The sequence below is a fragment of the Centruroides vittatus genome, unplaced genomic scaffold (assembly GCF_030686945.1).
Source record: "Centruroides vittatus isolate TY-2023 unplaced genomic scaffold, ASM3068694v2 contig_347, whole genome shotgun sequence".
NCBI lineage: Eukaryota > Metazoa > Arthropoda > Arachnida > Scorpiones > Buthidae > Centruroides > Centruroides vittatus.
This window is the reverse complement of record NW_027122171.1, coordinates 2,350,992-2,370,690: the sequence shown is the minus strand read 5'-3', so window position 1 is coordinate 2,370,690 and position 19,699 is coordinate 2,350,992. Positions and strand designations below refer to the sequence as shown.

Below are 19,699 nucleotides of genomic sequence, written 5' to 3'. Positions count from 1 at the left end.
TCAATAAAGTAAGTTAAACTTGAATTACAATAGATTGATGTTCACATATTAAATCTTAAAGAAAATGAGCTATTTTTATTCATGAACGCTAAGCCTAACTGATGTTTTCAATGTAAATGATTTTCAAAAAATTCATACTTTGATAATTTAATGTAGTTTGGTTATTTTATTTTTTCCTAGTTGAGTAAATAAGATTACTTATTAATGAAATAAGAATTTAGAGCTATATACATTTATCATTTTTACATGTAAATATACCTGTATAAGCAAATGATCAATATAATACTAAACTTGTTTAAACTATTCTAAAATTTAAACAATATGACTCATATTTTCTATATTTTCTTGAAAATATGATGTATAAATCTGTATTTATAAAAATTCTTACAAACAAAACAATAAAACAATATGTTCCAAGAATATCATATGTCAAACGAAAAATATTGGTAAAGATACAGTTCCCAAATCTTTGTACTGTACATTTATATATAGAAATGTAATTGATTACTGTACATATGTCCATAATGTATACAATAGAGACAATTCAGATTGATTACATTTAAATTTATTTAACATTTTTTAAACAAAGACCAGTTTCTAACATAAGATGCATATATACTGTATACCTTGCATACAAATGTACTATATATTTTATGTATTTAAAACTAAAACTTTATACTTTTTCAGATTTTTTTTATGTGTATATTTATAAATAGCAATTTAAATTATTTTCTTTAATTTTAGATGCCATGAAAATGTTGTGTGCCTGGTTGTACGTCTAATTATGGTACACAGAAGGAATACACTAATGTTTTCAGTTTTCCCAAAGATCCTGTTCGATGTAAACAATGGATTAAAGCAATACATAGAAAAGATTTTGAACCAAGTACTAATTCTGTAGTTTGCATACATCATTTTGATGAACAGTTTATTATTAGAGAAGATAGCGCAGTGCGTGATGATGGTACTGTTCTCACTGTTCGATGTAAACATCCTAGTCTAAAAAAGGATGCATTTCCTACAAAATTTCCAAATCAGCCATCATACTTATCTACTATACTTCCAACAAAAAGACACAATCCAGAAGAAAGATCAACTGAATTGCTTGAAAGAGCAGAAAAAAAGTATAAAAATTGGTTATCCACAGATAAGATTAATTTTAAGGAGTTAGAAAAAATTGGAAGGAAAAGAATTCCTGAAGATTGGATTACAATACCATCTGAAATGGATTCATTACAATATATTTCTTTTTTAAAAATAGATGTTACACAATGTCCAAAAATTATTATTGGGATCAAAGTTATGGAAGATTTATCTGTTGAAATATGGCAAAATGAAATTTCGATTGCTCTATCAAAATTTAAGTGGATATTAAGTGATAGCATGAAATGTGATCTATGGAGCAAGTTTGATTGTTTAATAAGTCATTTGAATTCATATAAGTCAGATATAAGTGATAAATTGAAATATGCATCCAATTTGATTACCAAATGTCTAGAAACTGATCCAAATCCCAGTCTTTCAATGAAAATAAGTTTTATTTGTGAACAAATAAATCTTCTTACAATGAAAGTGCCAAAATACTCATCAGAAACACTGATGTTTTCTTGTAAGTTTTTTTTCACATATCCTGCAGCATACAGACTAATTCGAAATATCTCAATATTGATACTGCCACATCCTGTTTATCTTAAAAAAATGGTAATAGATTTAGGTCATTATCAATCCGGAATAAGTAATTCACATATTACTTACCTGCTTGAAAAATCTAAAATTTTAAATAAGGAAGAATGCATTGTGAATTTATTATTGGATGAGATTTATGTCAAACCCAAATTACTGTACAAAGGTGGTCGAATTGAAGGCATGTCAAAAAATATTGAAAACACCGAGGCAACTACAATGCAAGTTTTTATGATATCTTCAGTATTTTCCAAAAACAAAGATGTAGTTGCATTATTTCCCGTTAAAAATTTAACTGGCATAAAATTACACGAAATGACATGTAGTGTGTTAAAATTGTTAAAAGAATGTGGATACAAAGTGATAACAATTATATCTGATGATAATAGAATTAATCGTGTAATGTTTGAAAAATTTTGTAATGGTTTGTTAACAACAAATATTCAGAATCCATATTCACCATTAGACAAAATATTATTATTATTATTTGATTCAGTACATTTATTAAAATATATCAGAAACAACTGGTTAAACCAGCATGACAATAGGCAAACATTTATTTTCCCTACATTACAAAATTCTGTTTTATTTGATTATAATAATTCACTTCCTGACATATGTTTTGCTAATTTGCAGTGCCTAAAAACAATACATTTTCAAGAAGAAAGTAGTACTGTTAAATTAGCTCCAAAATTATCTAAGAAGGTGCTTTATCCATCAAAGTTAGAGAGACAGAATGTAGCACTAGCTTGCAGTATATTTGATGAAAAAAATATAGCTGCTTTGAGAATCAAACAGCAAATACAAAACAGTATGGAAACTTCTTACTTTCTAGATATAATCTCCAAATGGTGGAAAATAGTAAATGTTAAACATCCACATAAAGGAAAAATTTTAAAAGACAAATTTTCTGAACCAATAACAGATACTTCAGATTTTAAAGTTCTATTTTTAAAAGACATGTTTAAATGGCTCCAAATATGGAATAATTATAATCATCAGGTTGCTCAAATGCCCAGTAATCGACATGGGAAATTAACAGTAGAAACTCAAAAAGCATTAGAGCATACAATTAAAGCAATGTATGAACTTATAGAATTTATATTAAATGAACTTGGAGCACATTATGTGTTATTGGGTAAATTTCAGACAGATATGCTGGAAGCTCGATTTGGACAGTATAGACAGATGTCAGGAAGTAATTATCATATTTCTGTTTCTGAAGTTATTGAATCAGAAAGAAAATTGAAATTAATAAGCCTGCTAAATATGAAATCATCCAAAATTGGGAATTTTCAAATTAAAGCATTTCTTGAATCTTGTGCTAATAGTGCAGAGATGGATAAATTTGATTTTGATGTTGAAGAAGCATTTGAAGGAATAATGGAAAAATCTGATGATATTATTATCACAGAACAAAACATGTCAGTTCTTATTTACACTGCAGGATATGTTGCATATTCAGTAATTAAGAAAACTTCTTGTGAACAATGTAAATCATTACTAGCATGTGATTCTCCACTAGAATATGAATGCAGAGATGATGATTTGGCAAAATATCTGAAGATAATTGACAGAGGTGGTCTTAAATGGCCGCAAGAATTTGTTGTTGTAATATGCATAAATACCTTTCAGATATTTCAGACCATTCTGAATGATTATGAATGTGAATTTTTGGCACTAAAAAATGGAAAAAAAGCTTTAGTAAGTTTAGTAATGAATAAATTAGTTGAAAATAATGTATTTTATTTTCAAAATAATATTTGCAGTTGTAAGAAAGATAGAATTCAATTGATGAAATGTTGTGTCGAAATAATGTCCAACATATTAATAAATAATTATTGCAAAATTAGAAATGATAAATTAAAAGAAAGGAAACTGGTTAGAAAGTTAATGACATTTAAAAAGTAACGTTAATATTGATTATAAACAGCTTTGTAAATAATAAACATGTAAAATATTCTGTAACTAAAATTGTTTTATTTATTCAGTTTAAACTTTTAATAAAATTTAACATATAAGCACGAATTGATAATTTTTTTAATAATTTTTTAAACACCTATTTAAATAATTATGATTGATAAAATGTTAAAATATTGAATTGAACAATATATATACAATTGCAATAAAATATGGTGTATTATTTATGAGATATACCTCTAGAATAAAATGTAAATGGAGTACGTAATAAACTAACACGGCCCCAGCATATGACGTCACTCAACTAGTATTACGGCCTGTACATCTAGACGGCCTTGGTCGTACCTTCCTTTCCGGCGACCCACTTGTCAAGGATGGCTGTTACATTGACGGCGCGTTACGTGTTACGCGAGTGAGTGAGGAGAAAGGATGGGGTCGACGATAAGGCAAAGCCGACAGTCAAGAAAGACACCATTTTATAACAAAACAAGTTTTATTAAAAGCGAAACGAAAATACACGTCACCCTCATATACAAAAAGGGGGTATGGAGAGAGAGAGTTTACAAATATTTATTCATACCTCTTTAACAAATCCGTAATAGACGGAATCCGGTAAAAGGAGTTGTAGACTGTCATAGACGGGCACTTAAAACTGTAGAATTCTTTAGAACTTTAGGAAACCTCTATAGATTCCGTAATAGACGGAGTCCAGTGAATGGAGTCGTAGTTGGACACTGGCACTAAAAGAACTTAGAAACTTTTGTGTGTCCGGCGGATGGCGCAGTGTACATCGTACTCGAGAGATGATCAAAGAGCCCTTTTAAAGGGGAAGGAAGCGTCTTTTATAGGTTTTTGATGGGAAAACCTGTCACGTGATCAATAACGGATCGCAATTAGGGCCATAGGTGTTCACGGGATTTAAATAAACGACTAGTTTGGACGTTCGTTAGCGTCCGAACTAGTCATTTATTTAAATCCCGTGCAAAGTTGTAAACTATCGTGCAAGTTGATCTACCTACTCCGAGGGAATAACGGCTTGTTGACAGTTAGGGGACGATCGTTGCCAGTCGAGGGTCAACAATTTCCCGGGTATGGAATGTTGTTGATTAAGCCGTTTATAATAGGAGTGAAATAATTCAGAAATTTTTAGGTTCTTAACTTCCAGATTTCACAATATGTTTCAGGTAGTAAAAAATGATGTAGCCCTACAAAATATATCTTTTATAAAATAATAAACATAAATTTAGACTTACAATAGGTAATAAATCAGGGGTATCTTTCACAATTTGTACTAAATGTTTCATAACATGATAACTTGTCATTGTAGTCATTAAAGGTATTAAATCCATGATGAATACTACTGCTGATAAGACTTCTAATTCATTACCAGATGACTTTCTGCATAACTGAAAATAAACATTTATTATACTAAAAACATAAAATATATTTTTTTTTATACAGAAAATAATTGTAAAGGGGGGAAAATACATAATGTAAAAACTATTTTATAATAATAAAATAAAGGAAGAGAATGTACCTTCATTTATTTCTTTTCTCTCAAACATTTTCCTCAAAACAGAAATATTTAAAATGATCAATTTTACTTTTAAGTCATCATACATATTTTGTAGACTACTGGCCATTAACCACTCTGCAGTGACCAACAGATATATCTGTCAAGGGCGATTGTGTGGCAGTGGTGAGGGACAGATATATCTGTTAAATTCTTTTGAGGGTATCGCCAAAAGCTACCGCAAAAAAAATTCACATAAAAAATGAATTATGTAACAATAAAAAAAAAGACTTTTCTTTACTAGACATAACTGTTTACAAAATCTTTTTCCAAAACGGTAATGAGAAAAAAACGTGTGAAAAAATACTGTAAAAATTTCCCATGTTTATTCTCCACTACTTTGGGGTAGCACCATACCTGACTATCCCACTGTTGAAAGGTTAAAATTGCTACACCAGGAGGGCGACACACCACACATATGAAATTTGTATGATAGATAGAACATGCTGTGATATGCAAGCGATTAGCTTTTCAGTGCATTCATCAAGGTAGGCAGCAGTAGTGACATCTATAATGTGTATAAAAGAAGAGATTTTACAGCAGGTTTCTCATATAGAAATTGTATTTGAACATTGTTTTCTGGTAAGAACGTTGTTGTTATGTCTCAAGTAAGAAGGAGAAATGCTTACCAGCACGTGTCTGACTTTGTTCAAGTTCGAATTGTAGACTACTGGGATTGCATTTTATCATACCATGGTATTGCTGCTTGTGTTGGTCGTGATCCCATGACTGTCAGCAGAATATGGAATCGATGGGTTCAGAACAGTCATACAAAATGCCGTGCAGGATCTCAGCGGCCCCCCATCACTAACAACCAAGAAGACAGACATCTTATCCACGTGGCCTTAACGGATCATACAGCCATGTCTCGAACCTTTAGTCAAAAATGGGGTCATTTGCAAGACAACAAGTGTCTGCACGAACAATTTGACAATGTTTCTAGCAGCATGGACTATCAGCATGGCAACAATGGCTTCGGCTATCCTGATGCTGCATCACAGGCAGAAGCATGTACAATGATGCGATCAACAACGAACCTGGACGCAGGAATGGTGTCACGTCGTCTTTTCAGACGAATCCTGGTTTTGGTTAGAGCACCACGATGGCCACATCCATGTTTGGCAGCATCATGGAGAATGCACATTGCCAGCATGCATTCGACATTGTCATACTGACCCATCACCTGAAGTGATGGTATGGGATGCCATAGGACACACATCTTGATCACCTCTTGTTCGCATTTCCAGCACTTTGAAGAACAGCCATTATATTTCTGATGTGTTAAGGGCCCGTGGCTCTGCCTTATCTTTGAGGCCTCCACAACACTACATTTCAGCAGGATAATGCACGACCACATGTTGCCCACATTGTCCTGACCTTCCTTGATACAGAACATGTTCGACTGTTGCACTGGCCAGCACGTTCTCCTGATCTCTCACCAATTGAAAATGTCTGGTCCATGGTTGCCAAGCAATTGGCACACCATCACTTGCCAGTCACTATAGTTGATAACCTGTAATATAGCATTGAAGCTGCATGGACTGCTGTACCCATACATGCCATCCAATCTCTGACTCCATGCCTAGGCGGATAAGTGCTGTTATTGCTGCCAGAAGTGACTGCTCTGGATATTGATTTCTCAAGGTCTATACCTCCAAATTTCCTGAAAATTTAATTACTTGTTCTTCCTACTATAATATTTGTGTCTAATAAATATCATTCTGTTATTTGCATTCCTTCCTGGTGTAGCAATTTTAATGGCCAGTAGTGTATTTGAATTTTTTTTTTTTTTGTAATTTATCACATACTCATGTTTTATTACTATGTTATAATTAAAAATTAATTTTATTAAAATTACTCATTATAAAATTCTGTTTTGCAATGTGCATTACAGTCAATATTTATTTATTAAACATTAATTAACTTCTGTATTTTTACTTGAAGAATTAAAATATATCTGAAAAAGTTTTTGAAAGTAAACTTTTCATTTATTTGATCATACTTAGAAACCATATATTTAGTATATTGTAAACTCATACAGGAACTCGCCTACTTACCAACAATTGACTGTGTGACTAAAATTTAAAATTTGCATGGATTCTGAGGGTCAGTTGCCAGTTGTGGGATGGTGTCAAAATCAGTCTTTAGCCAGTAATAAATAATAAATGTTTAATAGATAATTCCATGTTTATTTAAATTTGTATTAATCGTAATTTTTTATTTTTGCATTAATTCTGACATTCCATTGCTGCTCGTGAGGTCGCATCAAAGTCAGTAATGTTGAAGTAATGGTAGTTTTTCGCTATTGTTTGCAATTTGTATAAACTTTTAAAATTAGTGTTTCAAAAAGTAAATTCAAAACATAATAGTAAATCTAACAGTAGAAATAAATGCAAGAAATGTTGCTCTATTACTGTGGAAACTAAACTTGACATTATAAAACTAAGTGAGTTAGGTAAAGAAAACTGTTTGAAACACATGTTACTAAGCAGTAGAGAGGTTAAATGAGTGTAATTTTTCCTACATTAAAGTATCAAACATTAACAATATGTGGTTATTCTGTGTACAAAGGTACTTTCTAAGTTAGTTTTTGACTTATGGCAAAACCTTGGGAATTTAACTTGTTCATAAGTAGGAAAGCATCTGTGTTTATATAATTTAAATAATATTTTCATCTTTAATAAAAATAATACATTTAAAAAGTAGTAGTAGTATAGGCCAGCATTTCTCAACTTACTTTTTGTTGATGTGATTCAATATATTTGTTAGTAATGATTCCACAACCCAATGCTTATAATATAAAATTTTTTAAAAACTTGGTAAACTGGAGTTACTGTTTATTATAAATGAAACAAAATTATGCATTATTAACAATAATTTCTGTGTAAAATGAAACATTGAGTTCTATTAAGAAGGATTTGGGTCAATTTCAATTTGTACCAAATAACTTACTTCTATTTCAGTTTTTATTATTAAAATTTAAGTATTAAAAAATTTAAAACTGATGATTGTAAATAAAACAGACTGTTTCAAATTATTCAGGAATCTATTGTACTTTGAAAAATATTACAGGTTTTTTTTTTATAAACTTAATGAACCCTTTTTTTAAAATGTACTTTTCAGATTGTATGAAGATTTTGTCAATTTCATTTTGCATACAGATATTCCTTGATTAACATGATTAATTAATTCCTCAATGCTACCACATATATAAAAATTGCATTAATTAAATACAGTGGTACCTCGGTACTTGACCGAACAGTTACCACCCACTAAAACAAATTTTCGGTTAGTAGCAAATATTTTTATTTTAATAAATGAAAATAGCAAATTTGCCAATACTTTATTTGCTAAGAAAAACATATCTATGTTAAGTGAAGATGACTGTTAAAGACATGTTAATTAAAATTTCTGCTGTGTAAAAAAAGGGATTGTCACAACTAAACCCTGGTAAGAAGAGCAATCTCCCACTTCTCCACAACGCAAGCTCTGGACACTGAATTGACTTATCTTAGAAAAGTTGCAACAGAGCATGGGTACCCTTTCAACGTATAATCAGACAACATCGTCAAAGAAACACATCCACAGTACAGGCAAAGGCTAGCGCCAACCAAAACGAACTAACAAGATTCCCTGTCACCTTCAACCCATATGTTAGAGAAGTATATGGAGAAATAGCCAAGAAACAACAGATGCAGATAATATATAGTAGAGGTCCTACAGTAGCCGACATCCTAAAAAATGGGAAAACCCCCCAGATCTCAACAGAATGTACGGCGTATACTCTATAACTCTAATGGGTAACAGAACTCATTTACATTGGTTCTACCAAGCACTCGTTAAAGACCAGGTTGAAGGAACACCAATCAGACCTACAACACAGAAGGCTCACTACATGGCCCTAAGTATATATGCATCAGATCAGGATGTTGAGGCAGAATTCAACAAAGCTAAAATCATCAAAACCATGCTCCACCCAGAGCACATAAAATGGTTGGAAGCTATGGCTATATATAAAATGAGCCATACAAATGTATGGCTCATTTTATATATAGCCATAGCTTCCAACCATTATGTATAGCCATAGCTTCCAACCAAATACATGCATCAACCAAAAAGAGGAGCTCAACCTTTCACCAGCCTGGCAACTCCTCATAGACATATATCGCTAATAACTAACATCCAGCCACAACAGTGCATGTCTGTCACAATGAAATTCGGCAATTTTTTGGTTTGAAATCTCCTGTTCTATTTTTTCAAGAGTTCCATTTCCACCTGAGGAACTTTATACAGTTTGAAAACATTTGTGAGACAATTTTTTACAAGATACACACTGGTAACAGGTTCATTTTTGTTGTGAGTGTCACAATTAATTTTGCACGTTAAGCAAGGGATACCTGTATACACAAAAAAATTCTTTACTAATTCTTTATTGAGCCATTTGTGCTAAAATTCACCCACTATCTATTTCTCATAATTTATTGTTATGTATGATAATAAACCTAAAAGTTTGAATAAACAAGGAAATATTTTCAAAACCATTGCAACTTAAATGGCTTTGTGACTATGATCTTACATAAAATATTTATTTTGATGTGGTTAATGTGTACCTAGGTAGCCAAGATAGCGGACCTCTGGTAATCTCGATCCAGGTTACTTAGTGACGTCAAGATGGAGGGAGCTGCGGACTATCACGTTGTGATATGCAAATTAATAGTAACAACGCATTTCGTGTAGAGTTATCGGCGGAAAGTGGTAACAGGTGTGATAATTGTGTTGATTTGATTGATTTTTGACTTTAGACGTAATTTTTTTTCTTTTCGAAGTTTTTTGTTTAATATTAATTGGTTAGTTATGAGTTCTTTCGATATTTCTTCCCAAGAGTTTTGGGCAGTGTGCACCGCCCATGATTTCTATCGAGTGCTCGAATCGGAATTTTCTGAATTAGGTATGGACTCCAGAATCGATAAAGGTTTTAAATTTGCGGTGAGTCTAGGATTACAGCATATTAAGGAAGTGTTTGTAAGAATTGTTCGAATTCGTGCCAAATTTTTTATCGACACGACCGAGATTTGTGTGTGATGAGATGCAAAAAATGTCAAAGAAATAGTTCTGCATTCGAAGGAACCTTTAAAGGTAAATGTGGAAAAATATCGTGGAGTAGAATCTTTTTTTTTTTTTTTATATGGCATTACATTGCATTGGAATGCTCTTCGATTACCTCGGCTATTGCTGTAGGCATTTCGAATAAGGCTGCTGTCGACTGGTCCAACCATATATATGTTTTATTGTGCTAGTTGCTCTGCACAATATTACGTCGTTTAAAATCGGAGGTCTGAAGAAAATCATCGAAATCAACGAGACTGTCATATGTAAACGAAAATATGAAAAAGGCCGCAAACTAAAAAGTACGAAATGGGTTGTAGGGGGAATATGTTGAGAAGACAAGAGCTGTTTTATCTGTCAAGTAAACGATCGTTCCGAAATCACGCTAAAAAAAGAACCCAAGACAGTCCCTGCAGCCCCAGTTTCTAATATTCAGAAAAAAGTAAAAAAGGTGGTCGAAGAAAAGGTGAAGAAAAGAAAGGAATGCGATATTACCGATGATGATTAGGATAAAAGTAGGAATGAAAGAAAGAAGAACAGAAAGACAAGTAGTCAAACGGTATCAATTCCTGTCCAAACCAAGCATCGAAAAAAAAGAGAGGAACAGCAGCATGCACAATGGAGTAAGTAATAACATTATATAATTATCGTTTATTTTTATTTATTTTTTTTAATATTTCGAAATAGTAATTATTTTAACAAAATCCTTAAATTCTAAAATCGGGATTTAGTATTTAATAAATCGCGGAGCAAATCACGTGATCACATCTGCTCCATCGTAAATCGCAGTCAAGATGGCCGCCATCTTGACGTCACTAAGTAACCTGGATCGAGATTACCGGAAGGTCCGCCGTCTTGGCCACCTAGGTACACATTAACCTTTGATGTTATTCAAAACAGAAAAGAGAAATCAATTTCATATACAGCAGAGTGTCATTTATCCAAATCAATTGGGGACTGGGGTTGTTCGGATAACTTATTTTTTGGATAACCAATTATGTACGAAAAAACATATTAACTTATCCTATGTTTCAATTTTTCTCCATTGTTTGTCACTTTGCGTTAAATTTTCGTCGTAATTAAGCCTAACGTAAATTTTTTAAAATAATAATTGTGGTTATTGTATCGTTATAAATTATCTCTTTATTTTGTACAAACAAAATAAATATATCGAAAAATATAAAAACAAAAAAATTATACTTTAGAAGTTAATCTAGTCACAAATTTTTTAATGGCATCACTGTTCTTTTTAATGTCTGATATTGTGGAAATTCCAACTCCATAGTTCTGTGCTAAGCTTGATCCACTAGCACCACACTTCAACTGATCTATTATTTTAAGTTTATCAGAAATATTGAGAACAATGCATTTATGTTTAGTTGCCATTGCAAATGGTACAACAACTACAGCATGAACTGTTACAAGTATAAAATTCACAGATCCAAAATTAATGTCCCCGATGGAAATGAATTTCAATTTAGCATGACACACGTCCCAACATACAGTCCTCAGAAAAACGCCACACAAAAGTGCCAGTGCTGCCAGCTAAAACACACACCAACAAAAATAATATTGGAGTAGCCCAAGACATAGCTAAAGATGGCAGTGCCACAGCACTAGTGGATATTTAAATTTGCCAGCTGGAACGCTTTCAGTTAACCAATGTTTCGGTTGATCGGCTTTCGGATAAACAACACTCTACTGTATATGCATTCTATAATCTTAACTTTATTACTAAATGAGAATAATAATTGTAAGAAAAAGTTGTTAAAAAATTTTCAGTACTTCACAAATACATCTATTGTTCCTAGTTCTTAGAGAATATTTCAGTAAAACAAGTTTTACGAGCATTTCTGTGGAAGGTAGTATCATTTCGCAACCCATTAAAATTTTAATGTGACCCAATGTTGGATTGCAACCCATAGTTTGAGAAATGCTAGTATAGACTTATCTATAAAGAATAAACAGTAATATAAAACTTTTTTTTTCACATTATTTGAACAATAACATTATATATCCTCATTCTTATATTAATGTCATTCTTATAAACTGAAGCATGTCCTAAGATTACTGCTAATCATTATGATAAAATACTGGATAATCTTTGACAAATTTTAAATAAAAATATTTCCAAAATATATGAAAATTTTTGTGAATTCCTTTTTCATGTTTATTAATTTGTAAATTAGTCTGCATATGCTTTAAATATGATGATAATTTTAAATATTCTACCACCTGCTTTAGTTAATTAAGGTTGCAAAATACAGGGTGGTTATCATTAAACTGAATTAAAAAATTCCAGAACAAAATCTGATGAACATATTTCAATCACATTTTGTATTTATGCTATTGGGAATGTTGGAAAGCCATTTACAACAAAAAAAATTTCTAGTTCCAAGTTCTCCACTGGAGGAAAAATGACACTGATGAATTCTGCTTATTTGTAAACTTATGAAAGTTACAAAGTCTGTCCCAGATTATAAAAAAAAAAAAAGAGAAATGATATCAAATGCTATTAATCTGTTTAACCATAATCATGACTGTGGACATAAAAGAACTTGACCTCTTATTCTACAAAATGGTAGCAATGCATTTGTCATTCTAAGTAAATATCACTGTTTGAGAAAAAGACCAATATCTAGAAAGAGTTTAGAAAACAATATTATTGTTAATTGTCTACTTGGACTTTACTTATTAATAGAACTGGTGTTTAAACCAGTATAAAGTCCTATTAATACTGTTATAACACTGTTGAATGGTGGCAAGCGAAACCTTGATCGAAATGTTTAATTGTGAAACGAGAAATTCCATTCATACTCGGGATTGGAATATGTATTTACATGTTTGGTAGTAATACTGCTGATGAGGGGCATGCTAGCCCGAAACACGTATAATATGTGTACAGAATTTATTACTACAGGTGATATAATAAAGAAATTTTGTTCTTTCCTGAACTAACTTTCATTACTGTGCCAATCTTTAAACACCAGTATAAAGTCCTATTAATAAATAAAGTCCAAGTAGACAATTAACAATAATATTAGAATTTAAGAACAGTAAGGTTTTTACAATTACAAGTTTAGAAAACAATTTTGAAATTTGAAGCAAAGGGTGATTTAGGTGTGGTGTCTGAGAGGACAGTATCTAGTTGATGCAGAATTAGTTAGAAATATTACAAATGCTATAACAACTAATGCAGCAAATAATGGTTCATGAATGCTGGAGAATGATATATCAATTGCCACTGCCATGATCAAATGTTTGCAAAGTGTTGCATACATTCTTGACTGAAACTCCTACATGATCCATTTTGTGTAACAAAGTCTCAAGACCTCCATACAATTCATTTTGCAAACTTTTATCTTGCAAAAATGGATCAATGAAATTTGGCTTTAGAGTTTTGTATATTAACGAGGCTCATGTCATTCTAGCAGGGCAGTCAATAGACACAACTGCAGAAGTATGGGGTTCTGGAAAATGCATCTCATGGTTAACAAACTATTGTATTCTGATTACATAACAATCTGTAATGGCTTCTAACTTTATTCTAGGACTTTTTTAAAAAAAAACATTACAGTGAAAGGGTTGGTAAGGTGTAATGCTATAAATACCTGATAGTGTCAACTTTACCAATGACACGATTTCTGCCTTGCTAGAAAGACAGCATTTAGACACTACAATCCTTATGTATAATGAAATTCTTCTGCATATTACTGGTCCAGTTAAAGAAATTCTTCACCTTTAGTGAAGACTGTAATATCACCAAATGTTTCCCATGTTGTCTCCACATTCTCAGAATTTAAACCTGTAATCTCTGGCTCTGGAATTACCTTAAAGATAAGTCTATCAGAGAGTTGTAAAATCCCTAGTCAAACTTAAGGCAAACATAATATGGACTATTTCTGCCATTTCAATAAAAATTCTGAGTGCAACCACCATATTGTGCTATGTTTTCAACATGTCATTGGTTTAGAGTTCACATAATGAACAAAGTTTTTGAAACCATTCAAGTAAACACATATTGCTGTTATATTCATCAAAGTGTCATTTCTTTCTCTAATGAAGAACTAGGCACTAAAAATTTTTTTGTCATAAATGGCTTCCCCATTCCATGTTCCTAATAGCTTAATAGAAAATTTCATTATGATATGTTCAGTAAATTTTGCTCTAGAATTCTCTTAGTAGTATCAGTTTAATTAAACCACTCTGTACTTAAAATATGATATATGTTCAAAAACACTAATTTGAAAACTGACCTTTAGCATCTTTTGTAATGTAGTTAAAACTTAAAGTTTTGATATTCAAATCAACATTACCATATGTTTTAAACTGATTCAGAAATTTCAGTTTTAACAGCATTTATTATTGTATAACATTTGCTTTTTAAAAACATTCAATATGTAATAAGACAATGTCTTGCTAAAATAAAATAAGATTTTAACAATAAAAAAACTTTAATACCTTTTATTAATTTAGTTTTAAATTATTTGTGGGATAAAAATTTAAAGAAATTCTGTGAAGATTAATTTGTAAATTTACAAATTAAAAAAAGACAAGAATGGAATATTTTAATAACATTATTCCTATGAGAAATTTTCGGCATTCTTCTGTTTTGCTATTAAAATTAGAGTATTAAAATTCAATGTGTGATACATTGGTAATCTATAAATAATCACAAACAAACTTGGATCAAATTAGATAAGCCAATCATAATTATCTCATGGCAAGATATTATATTTGTAATTAGTTATTTAAAAACTTTATAAGTTCTTATTATTTTAGAATAATTAAATAAATATATATTACCTTCTGTTTTTCAGCATTATTGGAATTTTCTTGTATACTGCAAATAGAAAAATCATCAAACAGACACTCTATTGTTGTTAGCTTTTCTATTCAAATTATAAATTTCCAGATATAACTTATTAAAAGAAATGTAAGAGTTAATTAAATTTCTATAATTTACTATGACTAATCAGCTATATATCTAATAATTCTCAATAAATATTGCTATATTATATTTGATAATTTTGTATTTACATTCAATTATTAATAATTACTAAATAATAAATAATAACAATTTAAGGAAACAAAATGTATAAATACAATATAAAAATACATTATTTGAATTATAAACATATTAAATTTATTACCTATTATCTGTAATGGAAAATTTTGCTTGAGTAATGTGGCTAATGATAAGAATCAAAAGGGATGAGTAAGATTGAAATATTGGTGAAGTTTCACACTGACAGCAAATAAAAATTTTTTCTACATCAGAAAATAATATTCCCTGAAATACAATTATTAGTTTTAATACTCATATAGAAATATATATACTTAGGAGTTTGAAATATTGTTTGTGCCATAATGATAATATAAGGGATATTGAATTGAACAGCAATAAAAAATTATTTTAATCAAGGTTAGTACTGGTAACAAAATAGAACAAAAGTACATAATTTTCAATAAAGTCTTATCTTTCTCAATATAATCTTATTGAAAAATCAGTTTATAGTAAAATATACACTGATATACTATAACATCAATATAGCTTATTTAGTATATTTTGCTTATTATTTGCTTTATTTATTTATTTGCAAAAATACAGGAGCTATTGCTAATAGCTACTGTATTTTTGTAAATAAATAAATAAAGCAATGTAATAATTTTTTTTTTCATTTTAAATTTTATATTTTACAATTTATATTGTGCTTTAAATTTTTTATGAATAACCAAACCTAAACTTCTATATTAATCTAATCATTAATGTCAGATTATTTCAGGCTATAACTTTAGCTAAATTACATTTAGCTAGTTATAGCCTTTATTTTCTTCTAAATTTTTGAAAGAAGTTAAATTCAAATGTTCTCTGTGTTACTTTATTTTCCATTTCAAAAGCACTAGTGATAGTGTTAGTAATGATGTAGATAGAATAATAAAGAGATAGAGCTGTCAGAATGGTAGACTTTTATGATCTTAAACAATAAAATATTTTATCTATACTCTAATTATGATCATTTAAATACATATCTAACATAAAAAGCATTATATAATTTAACATTAAAAAACTTACTGGGAAAAACTGCTCTATTTCTTCAAGACATTTACATGCAATTGCACAAACAACAGGATTTCTTTTGGTTTTATTAATTACTATTTGAATTAAAAAATCTTTTATTTGTAACAGTAATCCAAACAAAGATGAGTTTTCTTCCTGAAATATACAATTTTTTTCCTATCTACATAAAATTATCTTTCCACTTTTACAATTAAAGAACTTACCAGCATTTCATGATTTAGAATAATAGTCACTATGGTTATTAAGAGTTGACATTTTAATCTTCTGCTTATAGTTTTTTGATTGTCTAGATATAATGTAGTCAGAGATCCAACAATTTGTTCTAATCTTTAAGAGAAAAAGTTTAATGTTTAGAATTAATAATAATCTAATTATCTATTTAACAAATTTATTTAATCAGAGTGATTAATCACTCTGATTAAACAAATTTAATAATAATTTGAAAATAATAAACACAACTAGACATTTATAACTAACAAAAAACAAATATATTCTAAAGAAAACAAACATTTTCTTCCATTTTAAACAGACATCATCAACAACTTTAAATCCTGAAATTTAGTGTTGTTCTCCAGTGCTGCATAGTGTTTTGGAATAATGCAATGAGTAATGGATGTATTTTGTACTTGTATAGAATATGTAGCAGCCAACTGTGTGGAACACTGTCAAATGCTTTTCTGTAGTCTATATATGCCATGTGCATGTTTCTGCATTGTTTGTGTGATTGCTGTAGAATGACTGAATCTATGAGTAAAGCCAGGAACACACACATGTAAAATCTAGCATAAAACAGAAAGCGTAAAAATTTTTCTGAAATTTTGGCTGAAACAAAACTGAAAAAAGAGTAGAGCATGTCTCTACTTTTTATGCTGTAAAATTTTTACGCCAAAATTCCTCCAATAAAGAGGTCTTTTCTGTGACGTCAAAGTAGACATGTGGTTTTTATTCTAACAATAGTGGCAATAATGGTTAACCCTATAATTGTGATGGTCTCGAAAAAACAAAAAATAAATGAAATAGAGAGGTTTCTCGAATCCGTTCTACCATATCAGTGTCATATATAAAGACACTGTATTTAAACAACTTTTATGGATGGCTATAGGTGCAAAACTTCAAATAACAGGTCAGTCTAGTAGAATTGATATATAGGCCCAGTATTTAGATCATGCATTCTTTATTTGAATACAGAATACAAGTCTATTAATTTAAATTTTCTATATTATAGCAGAGGAAGCGGAGAAAAAAATGGAAGGTACAAAGGGATAGATATATGAGAGGAAAACATTAATAAAATTAGCACTGTTAGTGGCAGTGGTGTTTCCTATTCAACCAGAATTTTTACTTATGTGTATTCTGGCATAAAAGCATAAAACAGAAACTGAACTGAAAGCTGATTTCTGATTCAGTTTTCTGCCACATAGTTTTACGCATGTGTGTTCCTGGCCTAACTGTTATTTTCAATCTGTGTGATTTCTTTGTTGTTCCACAAGAACATTGTGTTCTTGAACATGTTTGTATATTTTGTTTGTGATACAGGATGTCAATAATTTGTAGAGTGTTGAAAGACATGTAATTGGTCTGTATTGTGTGGTATTGTCATTTTTAGGTTTTATGTAAGTGATGTCCTGAGTAAGAAATTTTCTCATGTCTTGTGGATTGATGATGATGTGTGTTAGGTGTTTAGCTAGTTCCTGGTGCAGTAATGTAAACTTTTTCATACCAGAAATTGTGAATGTTGTCTACACCAGGTGTCTTCCCATTTTGTGTTCTGTTAACAGAACACAGAACACAAAATGGAAAGACACCTGGTTTCAGCACAGGGCATAGTTGGTATGTTGTGCAAGTTTTTGTTCTCCTTGTCCAGTCTACATCAGAATTTTGTGAGACAGCACTAGACCAGAGGACACCAAACTTTTTTCACAGCAGGCCAGATATCTGAGAGAATGATGAGCATGGATTGCATAACCATTTTGTTTAATATAGTATACTGAATACACAAAAATAAAGTAAACCAATATATTTATTTACCAATACATGAATACAATTGCTGCAGCAAGCTCGTAATCACTTTTGTTAAAACTTCATTGCAGGTTCATACACAAAAAGCGCTCTCATATTCAAAGTCATAAAAAGTCACCAAATTTTACATTTCACAGATTTTCCTAAAAAGTATATTACTGTCAAAGGCAAAAATCAGATTGGATCAATTTTGGCATTTTTACTTACACTTATTTTAATTTTTTCTGCATAGTAAGTTCATCTACAGTCTATGATATTTTCATATAAATAATTATATTTTAGCTCATTTGTGGCACAGTGCAGTGGCAGACTGGATGAACTGACCTTTACAGGCTGGATCTGGCTCACAGGTCATAGTTTGGTGATACCTGCACTAGACCAAAGAAAAGACCAATAATTTGTGAATTCTTCTGTTGGTGTGCACTGTGCTGTGTATGTTGTTAGTGATTGTTTTGGTACTAATTTGTCTGTAAAAGTGTTTTTCATTGTTTGCAAATAATTTATTTTGTTGTTTTCATGGCATGGATGTTTTGTATTATTTAAATGCTTTGGCTGCAAGTTTTTGTTTTAGTGTATCAATGTATTTTGTAATGTGTGTTGGGATGGTCATGTTTTGTGTATTTTGATTTTCTTGAAAATGTTTTTGAGTCGTTTCTTTAATTTGGGTGTTATGTTGATTTTAGTGTATTGTGTCAGCCTGCCTAATTTCTGTCTAATGTCATTTATTTGTGTTTCTATTCTTCTCTGCCAGGCAGGCTTGTGATAGAACTGTGTTTTGTGTGTATCTGTCTGCGATTGTATTTTCAGTCCATGGTATGTCACTACTGTGACTGCCCCAGCATAAACTAATGTATGAATGTCTGAGAGTGTAGAAATTGAATGAATGTAGTGTGTGTTTACATAATTTAGTGTTTTTCCTACTATCTTTGACGTGTTGATTTTTGGTATTCGTGGTCGTTGTTTGAGATCTGTGCCTGTATATTTAGTGAGTGTTTTCTGAAATATAAGTGAGAGAGTATTAACTAAATCTATGTCTACATTATCAGTGATGGATGAGGAAGTGTCTGTAGTATCAATAGTAGTAGTTGTCGTGTTTGTGCTATTATCAGTGCTTGTTGCTGAATTATCCTGGCAGGTTATGTAATTTTCATTAATGTTAAATGTTTCTGTCTGTTGATGTATTTGATCAGCACTGTGTTGTTTGATAAGTTCAAGTGTGGGATAAGATTGTTATGTATAATTGTTCATTTTTGATCAAAAACCCTTTGTTCAGTGACAGTGAAATGAGGACATTGTTGTGTAAATCTATGGTATAG

At 30.7% G+C, this 19,699-nt stretch overlaps 1 protein-coding gene across 5 annotated transcripts in view; it reads right to left on the bottom strand.

The window, feature by feature from the left end:
• The window catches only part of LOC136974311 (AP-5 complex subunit beta-1-like), an 81,052-nt gene that overhangs the window by 41,556 nt on the left and 19,797 nt on the right, over positions 1–19,699 (bottom strand). For 3 of the 5 annotated variants that reach the window (XM_067269157.1, XM_067269160.1, XM_067269161.1), the window contains exons 3-7: positions 16,568–16,691; positions 16,359–16,520; positions 15,436–15,575; positions 15,089–15,125; positions 4,857–5,009 (exon numbers count right to left, since the gene is read on the bottom strand). In XM_067269157.1, coding sequence (XP_067125258.1) covers positions 4,857–5,009; positions 15,089–15,125; positions 15,436–15,575; positions 16,359–16,520; positions 16,568–16,691 — 616 coding nt within the window. The remainder of the gene's footprint in view (positions 1–4,856; positions 5,010–15,088; positions 15,126–15,435; positions 15,576–16,358; positions 16,521–16,567; positions 16,692–19,699) is intronic. The other 2 variants (XM_067269158.1, XM_067269159.1) reach the window with 2 other exon arrangements.